Source organism: Ornithorhynchus anatinus, chromosome 9 (genome assembly GCF_004115215.2).
Source record: "Ornithorhynchus anatinus isolate Pmale09 chromosome 9, mOrnAna1.pri.v4, whole genome shotgun sequence".
Classification (NCBI taxonomy): Eukaryota; Metazoa; Chordata; class Mammalia; order Monotremata; family Ornithorhynchidae; genus Ornithorhynchus; species Ornithorhynchus anatinus.
The window spans coordinates 53084986-53098917 of NC_041736.1; the positions used below are offsets into that span (position 1 = coordinate 53084986).

Genomic DNA, 13932 nt, shown 5'->3' on the forward strand with positions numbered 1-13932 from the left:
GGAATGACACAGAGGCAGCTTCACAGACCTCTAAAACTTAAATTCTAATAACTTCCTAAACTATACCACCATAGGATGTAATTCACCTTCATTATGTGACTTGGGATTTTTCTGTTTTAGAATGGTCTCTCCTAACTTTCACATTGTGCTAGCAGCAAGCCATCATACAGTGTTCACATTAAACCACAAAAGCTAGCAGGATGATGACAGAATTTCTCGAAAAGAGTTAATTCCTCCTCTCTGTGCATCTTTTCTTTTTATAGGTGGCAATATCACCAAAAGTTCAACTATTAAAACAGTCAATACTACTAATGACCTTTATATATTTGATCATGGCAAAGGGTGACAAATATTTTCTAACATAAGACCTAGAAAAATTCAAAAAATTTCGAACACATTTTCGTCGTCACTTAAAGTGTAAGAATTCACCTAGGAGGACACCTAAATGCCTTTCAGTCAATAATCACAGGCACCAATCTGAAAGGTGAAAAAGTGTGTTACTTCATTACTTACATTTTCTATGACAAATGTCCATTCTTTATCTTCAAATTCCTCAGCATGAGGATCCTGAAACAAAAGCAAAATGTCAACATAAGAGTACAATCAGTCCTGATCCAAAAATAAGTCAAAATGGTAAATGGAATTCAAGAATCAAATGAAACCATTTTTACTCTGTCACCAACACTGCTCTTCGGTATTGACTAAAACGTTTCATCCAAACTTGATCCTACAATTCTTCCATATTTCACTCAACAGAGAAATCATCTTCATTCCTTCCTCTCTCCTGGCTCTGTCTCCTGACAGTATATGCCACAAAGCCTTCTTTTTCTTCTAGATAGCAATATTTTTCTACCTTTTGAGTAGAAGGGGCACATGACAGAATCCTGTTCTCAGGAAGAGAACACAGCAAATCAACTATGGAAAGACACCAGGTGAATAGTTACTAAGGTTTCCAGTGAGAATTTAGCCATCCTGGAACTAACTCCCAGACAGGTGATCGCAGCAGCGGCTCCTTCAGCCTGCTGCAGGACCAAATAACGGTGCAGGGAGCAGAACTGCAGATGCGTGAACATGGCTTCATTTCTCAGCCTGCTTCCCTTTTGCAGCCCACCTGTCCTGTGGGAATCGTAGAAAACCTCCAGGATGTTGCATACACAAAATGGGCCTCTTGGTGCTCAACACGTCTGAGTTGACGGTTTTTTCCACATACCTCCCACCCAATGATGTTTATTTTGCTTCCTCAATCCTTCTTTTGTTCCAGTAGGAAGAGCATCGCTCTGGGAATCAGGAGACCTAGGTACTTTGTTTCTCCTAGTTCTGCCTGCCAAGACTAGGCCATCGGTTGTGAAGATCTCTGACTGAACACCTAAAGGAGGTGAACAAGCCCAAGAGAAATCCTGAAAAGTGGTTTGCCAGTGTGGATGGCAAAGAGACAGCTGCTACCAAAGCTACCACCAGCTGAGATATAGTATTGTGGCACATTAGCGGTTCTGTGCTGTAGCCCCTCTTGCCCCAAATGGGTCCCATAAGTAATAATAATAATAAAAAAAACTTTGGAGTGCTTTTTTGCAAAGTGCTGCACCCCTCCCTTCTCACTTACTGCAGTAAGTCAGTCAATCATATTTACCGAGTGCTTACTTTCATTCATTCATTCAATAGTATTTATTGAGCGCTTACTATGTGCAGACCACTGTACTAAGCGCTTGGAATATACAATTTATGTGCAGAGCACTGTACTAAGCGCTTGGGAGAGTGCAATGTAATAATAAACAGACTCGTTCCCTGCCCACACGAGCTTACAGTCTAGAGGGACTGCACTCCATGGCCAGGAGTAACGTGACTGTCAGAGGCAAGAGGGTGAAACATGCACTGCATAAACCATTACCATTATCGTCATTCATTCATTCAATAGTATTTATTGAGCGCTTACTATGTGCAGAGCACTGTACTAAGCGCTTGGGATGAACAAGTCGGCAACGTCAATCATTACCAATATAAGCAATTATATTTCTGTCATTCTTGTCAGAAGCATCCATCATTGTTTTGATTTCTACTAAGAGAAAAAACAAAACATACTGTCTGAAGAACTTGCACCACTCTCACAACAATGACCAATCTTAAAATATTTTTTTTTTACTTACCTGACAAATTATTTAAAAATACTTTAATTATTTTTCAAAAAGTATAACCACATAATGATTAATGAATTACCTTCTTGGGGGTAAGCCATTGAAACATGGAAAAAATACTGACAATTCAAATTCTTTAGGTCTTCATGAATACAGCTATGTGAAAGGCAAACTGCTAACTGAAATTAAAATGGATTTATTACTAAACACTTTCTTTTCACATGAGTTGAAGATTTAAAGACAAATACTAGAAAGGTATTGTTTTAATATGGGAATGCAGGAGGAAGGAAAACAGTGAACAGCTTTACTTTATAAAGTCGTAATTGGTTATTCAAGATTAAGATCTAGAAACTGCCCCCAAAATACACTTACACTTATTCTGTGCTTTTCTTCTGTGGTTTAAGGTAAAACAACCAAGAATTGAAAACATCCACATACTTGATGCTTTTTTAAAACAAAAAACAATCTAGTGCTTCACTGGTACTTTCTATTCAAGACAACACCAGAAGTCAGAAAGCTACGATAGAAATGTTTATCCAGCATGATAGTGATTTTTAACTTTAAACACTAACTACTGCTAACAACAAATATCTCAAGGACTGAAGAGGATATTCCTCACATTCTTATCAGTTCTTTAAACCTAAATTGATCTCCTAATCCTAGCAGTGACACATTTCAACAGCCACTTAAAAATTCAGAACCACTCAATACATATCACTTTCTGAAACACATGGCTGTCTATTTTGGAACCTGCTCCATTCCTACACAACTACTTCAAATCCCTGCTTAACCAACAGTACCAGTGTGCTCATTCATTTGCTTTATCTTCCTTAGAGAGTTCTGAAAGGGAAATATGTACAGTCAGCACAGTTGGCTAATAGAGATTAAAGACCCCAGTTTCTTCTGTATCCTTGCAGCTTTAATGTATTAAAATGCAACGGTTACTGTTTAGGAAAGCAAAAAATAAATAAAACCATGAACTATACTCACTTCAAAACTGCAAACTTATTTGCTGTTCCATACAGCATCCTTCCTCCCTTCCCAACATTTTTAAACACAAACAATAAAAAGGGCAGTTAAATACAGGGCCATATGTTGTTTCATTCCATTGATCTCTACAAAGATAAATAAACTCTTTCCACAGCACCTTTGGACCCTGTTCTCAGAAATAACAACTCTGGGAATTCAAGTTACTTACAAGTACCAATCACAAGCTATCTAATTTAATATGCTTTGCTTCAACTTCAATCACCTTCTCTAAGGACTTAGAGCCTCGATCTATTCAATTAATTTATTTTAAAATAAGATTCACTTTCTCATGATTGAAAGAGAAAGAGTCTTCTACTATTGCTCAAATAGATAAAAGAGGTATATAAGAACTGGTCACTGGGTAATAATTAGCTTGCATAGATAAGCAGCATGGTTTAGTGGATACAGCATGGGCCTGGGAGTCAGAAGGTCATGGGTTCTAAACTCAGCTCTGCCACTTGTTTGCTGTGTGACTTTGGGCAACTCACTTAACTTCTCTGTGCCTCAGTTACCTCATCTGCAAGTGGAGATTGAGACTGTGAGCCCCAGGTGGGGCAAGGGATTGTGTCCAATCCGATTTGCTTGTATCCACCCTTGCACTTAGTAGAGTGCCTGGCACACAGTAAGAGCTTAACAAATACCATAATATTAATAATACTCTGCTATATTCCAGGAGGCTCAACCTTTCCTTCTTGGGGAAAAAAAAATTCTCATTCATAGGGGGAGCTTGACACAGTTTTGCTTGGGTCCAATAAAAATGGAAAATTTCTAAAATGAAAAACTTTAAGTTAAAGATGGGTAAATATCATACATTTTATTGATAACTGATACTTGATTTGAACGTTACCCTTAACACCAATATGTCAACATATCAATTTAATCAAAATAGCAAAATATGAAACAAAATGTAATTTTTAAAAATTAAAGTAAAAGGTGCATGAAAAAGCCTTAATATATCATAGCAGACAATCTGAAAATACTTTACCAAAGAAAATTTACAAACAAATATTCCATTGATTTAGGAAAATTAATTTAAGTAAATCCCAAGGGTTTGGCAAAAAATACTTTTGATCACCACAGCCTGGAAATTTCAGAAATTACTGAAATACCAACTACTGAGGCATCAGAGTATTTTATAAAAAAAAAGAAATACTGTAGAATTTAAGGCTAAATTCTATTTCAAACACAAAATAGATTAAAATGTAAGACATCTAAGCAGAAAGATAAATCTGACGTGTTCTTTTTTGAGGACAGGCTGAGCAGATGGTATTCACCAATTGCTTCATTCTTTTGCTACAGAAAAATCACAAGGATATTCTAGTTTATCAATTTTTCCCACATCAAATCCCAGAGGGATAATATTTAAGTACAAATTAAAGCTCAGTCAAGTGATCATCCCAAATATTTTTCCTACAGGTTTTCAGAAAAAATGAAATAAACCAATATTAATTTCACCTATACCTGGATGCTTCCGAATTTATTAAAGTTGCAATGTTAAATTGGGCTTTCCATGACAAAAGTACCCCATGGGTACAGCTCAAGAAAATAAAAGTTGATTAAACACGTAGAAGCAATAACCTGTAATAATGAAGGGATCTACCATCTGTGGCCCTGAACCCAGGCAATGCTTTCTCATTCTCTAGAAAGTAGCAGTGCTAGAGTTTTCCTTCCTTTCCCTTTTCTGACCTTCTGACACCCCTATTGGGTTTCAGGGACTAAGAACTGCAGTGCTGTTGCCCCATTATCAAGAGGCAGGTGAATGTCTATTGTGTGTTCGTGTATATGCATGTGGGAGGAAAGAGGAAAGCAAGTCTGAATTAGGTAAAACTTTTCATTATCTGAATTTTCCACACTAAGCAACTCTTTCCCCTTTCCGCTTTTCCTCCCATATCATGAAAAATATAGAGTTTACTTTACGAATTAAAGGCAGTAAAAAGGCCACTGTAAAAATATGCCTTTGTCACAACCGTCAGGAGCTACCTCGCTACCCTACCTAACAAAGGTGAGCAAGGAATTACACAAAGGCTCTCCAAGAAAAAAGCCCTGCCTTAAATTCCTGTAGACAGAATTTGATCATTATAAACAGTAGACCCCACCCAATACTAACTACCACAGTGGTATACAGCATTAAGGTAGCTAGAACCCAAAACTAAGACTATGGATTTTCTACATATAATATATCCCTTAATTTGCACCAGGAGCAAATCAGCAATTAATGTTTACTGCAAAGTACCTAATTGCCATTATTGTTGCATTGATAAAGTGCTTTCTTAAAGTATTGCAATAATAATAATTATTGTGGTATTTGTTAAGCGTTTACTAATACGCACTGTATTAAGCACAGAGGTGGATACAAACCAATTGAGTTAGCTAAAGTCCCTGTCCCACACAGGACTCACAGTCTTAATCCCCATTTTCCAGATGAAGTAACTGAAGCACTCCCCTCTCTCAGGATCACACCTCGAGACTTTCTAGTACTCTCCCAGTCTCAGCTACAGGTGGGAGAGTCAAGCAGAGGCATATCCATTCCATTCTTAGCTTGGGCAGTGGCTAATGAGTGGAAGGCAATCTGCTACAAGTCAAAACTCACCTGTGCTGGGCAGCAGAGGCATGGGAGAGAGTTACGAGTGCGGACTCAAGTTTACTGCAAGGAAGAAGGCAATGGTAAACTACCTCTGTCTTTTTACCAAGAAAACTCTATGGATACACTACCAAAATGACTGCAGATGGAGGTGGGGCATTCTGGGAAAGATGTGCCCATGGAGTCGCTTTGGGTCAGAGACGACTTGTCAGCATAAGACAAGAATTGAGGCACAGAGCAGTTAAGTGGCTTGCCCAAGGTCACACAGAAGACAGGTGGCAGAGCAGGGATTAGAACACAGGTCCTTCTGACTTCCAGGTCCATGCTCTATCTACTAGATCACCTGCTTCTCTTTTAGGTGCTACATAAAAGTGTAAAGATAATTCTTCAGAGATTTCTAAAGGGGGAGAGAGGAGTAATAATAATAATAATAATAATAATAATTGTGGTATTTGTTAAGCGCTTACTATGTGCCAATTATTGTGCTAAGCACTGGGGCATATTCTACACAATTTCATCCCACATGGGACTCACATTCTAAGTAGGAAGGAGTACAGGTAATCAAGCCCCATTTTACAGTGGAGGAAACTGAGGCCCAGAGAAGTTAAGTGACTTGCCCAAGATCACACAGCAGGCAAGAGGCAAAGAAAGGATTAGAACCCAGGTCCTCTGACTCGCAAACCCATGCTCTTTCCACTAGGCCACACCTGCTTCAGTAGAAATTGTTGACTGCTACGGGATAATAAATAAGGCAGAAACAATAAATGAAAAGCATCAACAACAGAAGTCACAGTACGTTACTGCTGAAAGAAATCCTCTTCAGGCACCTCACTGCTCTCTAGTCCAATCCCAGTCTCAACAGTTGAAGTCATCCAATGGGTCAAATAAACGTTTTTATTCTCCACATTCACACCGTGATGGTGGGCGGGGAGGAAGACACCACCCCACAAACTTCAAAGAAAGATCAGTGCACAATAGGATGACAGGCTGAACCTAAATTCTGCATATGGTTATTAACGCTTAATCCATTCACGTACCACTGAAGCTTTAAAAACTTACCTTAAAAAGTGTCACAGTGATTTCAATATTTTCAGGAACTGGCCACACTACCACCCCTCGGTATGGATTTTTTATTCCAGGTTGCCAGCTATGAGCCTGAGAGGAGAGAAACCACATTTGTTACAGATGGTGGTAGTCTGGTACAAATATTCATATTCTTCCCTATAGATACTGTTCTGAAAAGAATACCAAAGGAACAATTCACATTTTTAGTCTTTGCACCTATTACCAATGAACATAACACAGCCAATGCTAGTAATAACTGCTTGGAGAAAACTTGCAACTACATATTTAAAAATGCAATGAACAAATTCCTAACTGCGTTGAATTCCTTAGACTGTGAACCCCATTTGGGAAAGGGAGAGTGGCTGACCTGAAGAACTTGTATCTACCCCAGCGCTTAGAACAGTGCTTGCTATTTAGTAAGCATTTATCAAATACAATAATTATAATTGAATTTTTCTTAAAACAATTATCTGTATTTACCTTGAGTGTATCATTTGCTTTTCATGTAAATTGCCTATTATGAGTGTAAAAATACCCTAAAATCTTGTTAAATGAGTCCCATTTGGTTAACTATAGGTAACAGGACACAGGTTTCTCATTTTCCTAGATAACTGAGGCTGGTTAAATTTTTATTATTTAAATTAAAGAGCTAATTAGGCCTAACTGCTCTTCTTTTAATCAACTGACAAAATGACCCCTTTCAAATTTTCATCAGACACTCCTACACTCACTGTCAGATAACCTGAATCGTTATACTTAAGCGGATGGATGAATTTTCAGGTACTGTTAAATTTTTTTTCCTTGCCCACTGACTTTCTTAGAAGCCCAACCTAACTTTTTTTTCAGGCTTTTAATCAGCAAGCAGGGTAAGCCAAATTAATTTTGACTAAAGACGATTAATACTTCCACACCACCTATCACTTGCTACAGAGCTTTCAAACCTCATTTTTCATGGCTTTACTATCTTTTATAAACCAAAACTATTAAATCTCATCAAAACACAGACTTAAAAGTATATATTATTTGAAAGTCAAAAATAGGTTGTAAAGAGAAAGTTACTTGAAATCAAGTATCACATTAAATTAAAAAGCTGAATTATTTAGTTTTGATATGGATCTTAAAGCCAAAAAGTATCACTGGAATTTTCTAAATATATTCATTCCAGGCTTTGGTTAATTGTTTCTTAACCATTGTAAGGTCAAGAGGAAATTCAATTTTTGTACTTGCCAATGTGTCAAGAGCCTCATCTAGACAGACGAACTCCTTTCTGGGGGAGCCTGTTGTGGATGCCTAGTTGTCCACTACCCTAAGAGCTGAGGGGAACTTCCAGCCCCTGCAGTGCAATCCCAGAAAAACCTCCAACAGTGGCCCATCCATCTCTACAAACAGAAACTCCTCATTCTACCTTACCTTACCGGTCTCCTACTACAATTCGGCCTGCACATTTTGCTCCTCTAACATCAACCTTTTCACTGTACCTCAATCTTGCCTTTCTTGCTGCCAACCCCTTGCCCACGTCCTCCCTCTGGCTTTGCCCTTGCCCTTCATATCTCATGGACCACCATTGCCCCCCTCTCCAACTGCCTCTCCAGGAGATCTTTCCTGCTGAAGCCCTTCTTCTGGGTCACCTCATAATTTGGGCCTGTTCCCCTTAAGGACTTTGAGGTTCTTCTATCTCCTCTGCCTTCCCCCTAAGTCCCTGCACCTGTTTTGGGACAATTTTGCAGTGGTCACTGAACCAGCTCATTAATTATATGATATTTAATGAGCACTTACTGTGGGCAGAGCACTATACTAGATGCTTGGAAGACTACATAATAAAAAAGTAGATACACCACTCCCCTGCCCCCAGAGCACATATGTACATCTGTGATTTAATCTAATGTCCGTCTCCCCCTCTAGCCTGTAAACTCCTTGACGATCCAGGCAGGGATCATCGATACCTACTCTTTTATAATGAATGTACTCTTCCAAACATCTAGTACAGTGCTCTGTTCAGGGATTATTGTTTGTAGAGAAGGAAAGATTTGCTATGGCAATTCACACTGGGAAAATGGACTCTGAGAATGAACAAAAGAATATGCACTAATGAAAAATGCATTTAATGATATGTATTTAGCAACTACCATGGCAACTGAATAGGTAATTAGAGGATGCATTGTTTTAGCTGCAGTAGGTTTCACCAATAAGTACAATACTGTTGTTAAAATTATACATCGATGATACGACTCAAATGCAAGCTACTGAAAGGATGAACACCATAACATGTAAGTACAAACTCAAGAATGTGACAGAAAACAGCTATTATGAACACAGTTTGGGGATAGAACCATATATGCAGACTAGCAAATCCTAGACAACAAACTGAACATTCTACTGCTTGATGAACCTGATTTCAATGCCTCCTATAAAAGATCCTCGCAAATAAAAAGACCAAGCATTTAATGTATCTTAGTTCACATTAAATGCTGAAGTAACAATACAAATACATCTATAAAAATAACATTTTACATTCTTATTCAGTAAAATTTAAGGTATCCTGCTTTCGTGTCACCGAAGTCTAAAACACTGAGAATCAAAATGATCTTTTTTCATAAATGTAAAATGATAGTTTAAACAACAAAAACTAACCTTGGAAGATTTCCTTCGACTTCTTCTTGTCCAAACGACTACCAGTTTATCCGGTTGCCTATCAGAGGAAAAAAATTCAAGGAGTTTAAAAATTATTTTTAAGTTACATTTTAAAATATTTCAACAATTAAACAGTTAACTTGCCAGTAAACATCTTCATCATCCTAAGGTTAAAAATGTAAGCAACTGAGGTTTAAACAGAGGCCAACTTTAATATGCAGAATTGTATGCTTTTCCTATTACATGTACATTTTAACACGCAATTTAAACATTTCACAATCATTTTAGCATGCAATTTCTCTTTAGTACTTCAGCAACAATTACAATACAAAGCAAAGGTCACATGACCCCCTCAGATATTAATAATTTCCAAATTATTAACCCTATTTCTTTTGGGGAAAATGCTTCTGCACTTAATAATGGTTACTGCTGTTTAAGGATTAAGTCACTATGGTATCTATAAACAGAACTATAAATTCAAATCATATCTATGTGGAGAGAAAGTAAAAATGGACTCATAGTTTAACGGGAGACAGAGCAAAGAGATGCAAAGGAGCCACCACCACGGTCCCAGGCCCAACTGGAGACCACATAAGTCCTGCCCGCCAAAAAAGGGAGAGCAGTAGGGATATGGGCCACTTTCTCGTATTTTACCCGTGCCCCGCCCTGAGCCACTGACCAGTGACCGTGGGAGCCCTCAGAGCTGGTGTATGACTGGCAAACCTAGAGTTTGGATCACAGATCACAGGCTTGGCAAGGACTAATCCATAACCTGAGCCAGATCCTTTTCTGGCCACAAATGCCAGTGAGGTGCTGTCCAGCTCCCGAGCTGCATGGAGTCCTTGAATCAGCCTGCTCAGCATAAAAATTAAAAGTGTCTGCTCTGAAATAATTCAAACTGGAATGGGCAAGCCAACAGTTTTCCTTTTGCCAGCACCCCGTGCCAGAGTTCTGCCATACTTTCAGGCTTCTATCTCTGTCTGTCCATCTTGTCCACCAACTACTTCAATATAAACTTCTTGAGGCCAGGTCTCCGTCTAATTAAACTCTGAAACCATCTACGATTACATCTACATCATCACCTAAAGAATTTACTGCTTGCTATTAGACTCAGAAGGTTATGCTTCCTGAGACTGGGACCACTTAGCTAAAGAACACCAAATGGAGACTAACACTGACCATCCTATAGTCAGGGCACACCAAGGGAAATATGAGATTCAAAACACCAACCAAGATATTGCGAGGGACTCAGTAATCATGGTGGTAGGTTGTAGTAGTACTTATTGAACACCCACTTGATACAATGCACTGTACTAGGCATGTGATGAGTACTCAAGGAGCTGCCCACAAGAAGCTTACACTCCATCAGGGAAGACAAACGTAAAAACATAGTTGAACCAGCTTCCCCAACAGAACAGTAGCCAGAGTCAAGATTACACAGAAGATACAGAAACATTTACAAAATGATATTTAAATCCAATGAAGCTCAGATGTACAAAGGCAAAGCCCGACTGCCTGATTACCAGAAGCCCAAAAAATAGTTCACCTGCTGCTATGACATGGGTACTGTAAATGAATCGAAGGAGGTGGGATTTTTCAGGAGGGTTCTGAAGATGAGAGTTACAGTTTGGTGGACTTGAGCAAGGGGAATGAGTACATCCAAGACAATTTGAATTGCAGGCCACAGTGCTGCTGGGCAGAAGAAGATGAGGGCCAATGCCTTACCTCACCCACTTCTCTGTGGCACAGTCTGCCTCACTGAACAATCAATGGTGCCATGTAGCCCAGGTACCAGTGTCCAACATAAACATACATGCAATTTATGTCACTGCACAATGAACCAAAGTGGCAATCTGCAGAAATGTATGCTAAAACATGAGCCCTATGTGGGACAGGGTTTGCGTATGACCTGTCTAACTTATATCTACCCAGCAATTAAAACAGTGCTTAACACATTGTAAGCGCTTAAGACCATAAAAATATTACTATATGCGCAGCGCAAGTTTTGCTTGGCAGGCACATGGCCCAGGCCATGTAGATTTTTTTATTTCTGAGCAGCAACTTGCATCATTGTACAAATCCATATGACCTGAGCCATGCACCCACCAAACAAAACTTGCAGTGGCTGGAGTGACATCCTGAAATAGTATTCATCCTAAATATGCCAAGCAAAGTGCCTGCATAGTTATATGAACCATCCAATTACGGAAAGCTGCCAACATGCAGAACCGTGATTTCATATAGGCCACAGATTTATGTAAGCTCCCAGTTCCTGTCAACTGCCACTCCTGCTGGCTGCTGAATTGTGTAGAAGATGCTGGGTTTTTTTGGTCACAGTGCTGAAATAGAAACCAAGCTGCAGGGTTTTAAACTGAGTTAGAAAGCCTTTAGGCAAACCAGAGAACTTAAATACCAGCTGCAGGTCTTAACGCCTGCTGCTAGGACTATGTGCCAACCAAAGAACTCTGATAAAAAGCTAAAGAACTTAACCCGAGGTGCCGAATTATAAAACTAATCTCAGCACTAAAAGCAGCCTGCTGACTAACTCTGCATCGCTACCTAGAAAATTTAAATGCACCTCCTAGAATTCCACATACTGCAAAATTTACTTACTACTAAATAATGCAGATTAAAGGAGTAAGTAATAATCCTTGCAGGTATTCAGGTTCTGCAAATGCAACCTATGCGAAGAAGCAAAACTAGAGGCAGAATGTCTTTTTTTAGTAAATACAGTACATCTCCTTCTGTACGTAGAGAAAGCAATTAAGTTGGGGTGGAACTAGTGCTTGTATGACAAGAAAGTCGAGTTTGACTGATCCCTTTCCCTCCCGTTTTTGAATGTTCAAATCAGGTCTGGGTGACTGAAAAGGTCTAAACTGGATGCATAAACCTGGCCACATGATGCAATCAACATACTTATATACATAAGCACAAATTGTTGTTGATATTCATCAAAATTAGCAGTTACAACTTCTGATCAATATTAACAACAGGACAATGGCAGAGACTAGTATTATGCCCAATAACAAATCAATATACATGAATTTTAATTAGAATTCATAACGCCTTAATATTCTGACAGCCAATAAATATCATGCTAACAAATGTTTATAAACAGCTAAAACTAAGAAGACACTATGTTCCTACTCTGACAAGAGTTTTAGTAGTTTTTGTTTATTTCCTGTATAAGTGCTAGGGGAGAGAGTGAAGTAAAATACTGCCATTGCTCTCTTCCCAAAAGAAAGATGGCAACCAATGACTAGGTACAAGTGAATAAATGTAAATGTTGGCAGGCACCTACATCAAGTGTGAGGGGCATACACTTAATGTGCCTAACCTTCCAAATGGCACCATTTTCCCCCAAAGTGGCTGGGGCAACAATGAGCCCTCCTCCAGCCCATGGTGAAACCAATCTGGGTCACCTGGAGACCAGCGAAGGGCTTTCTGAGGGAGCAGGAAATCTAGGCAGTTGGGGGAAGCATACAGGTACAACCACTCTGCTACTGCCTAGAAGAAACAGAATTAAACTTCCCTGTTGAACACAAAGAAGGTGAGAGGACAGGACAAGGATGACAAAGACTTGATTTCTTCTCTCCCCCAAGAAGTATTAGTAGAGCAGAGGAAGGAGAAAAGGAAACCTTTTGAGCTTTTGCAGGGACATCTAGGAGCAAATACTCTTCACCGGGGGCTACCTAACCAAACATCACATAAGAAAGGTCTTTCACAATCTTTTTACAAAATGATACAGGACAAAAAGTGCGGAGCAGGAGTCCTGAAATACTGCTATTGTAAAGCTAAGTGGCAAGCTGCTAGGTCCTGGTCCTGGCACATCGGCCGTGTTCTGTGGCCACTTGAGCCATCTATGGATCCTGCACGTAGGGTACCATTGTTTGCTTTTCACAATGTGCTGCATTCCTACACACCTACTTGCTCACTGGACTCCGTATCCCAGAGGGAACACAACTGGCAGGGATGAAGAGTGTGAGAATGTGTGAGTGATGCTGTGTAAGCCACTAGTCAGTCAATCATATTTACTGTGTGCTTACTGTGTGCAGGGCACTGTACTAAGCGCTAGGGAGAGTACAATATAAAAATAAGCACATCAACGAGCTTACAATCTCAAGGGGAGCTTATACTATAAACAACTCCCCTGCACCAGTTTTCGGTCCTATGATAGATATCTGCCTCAGGGCAGAGGCTCACCTGCCATTCCTGACAGTAGATTTCATATTCATAAAGACTGTAGGTTTTTAAAAGCTGCAGGTTTCTTTTTTTTTTTTAAGGAATTAGCAACCGGATGCATCAAATCAAAGAAAGTCAAATGCAGAATGTTCTGTTGACTTGATTTCTTACAGAGACAATGTTAATGGGCACGGCTACTATAGCTAGTGGTCCAGGATAATAATAACAATTGTGGTATTTGTTAAGCACTTCCTATGTGCCAAGCACTGTTCTAACTAGCAGGTAGTTACACGGTAATCAGGTTGTCCCACATGG

At 39.3% G+C, this 13932-nt stretch overlaps 1 protein-coding gene across 9 annotated transcripts in view; it reads right to left on the bottom strand.

Annotated features, from left to right (window-relative positions):
• EHBP1 (EH domain binding protein 1) overlaps positions 1-13932 on the bottom strand; it is a 227147-nt gene that overhangs the window by 188048 nt on the left and 25167 nt on the right. For all 9 annotated transcript variants that reach the window (XM_029071573.2, XM_001511071.5, XM_007672051.4 and 6 more), the window contains exons 3-5: positions 9436-9493; positions 6799-6894; positions 514-567 (exon numbers count right to left, since the gene is read on the bottom strand). In XM_029071573.2, the coding sequence (XP_028927406.1) occupies positions 514-567; positions 6799-6894; positions 9436-9493 (208 nt within the window). The remainder of the gene's footprint in view (positions 1-513; positions 568-6798; positions 6895-9435; positions 9494-13932) is intronic.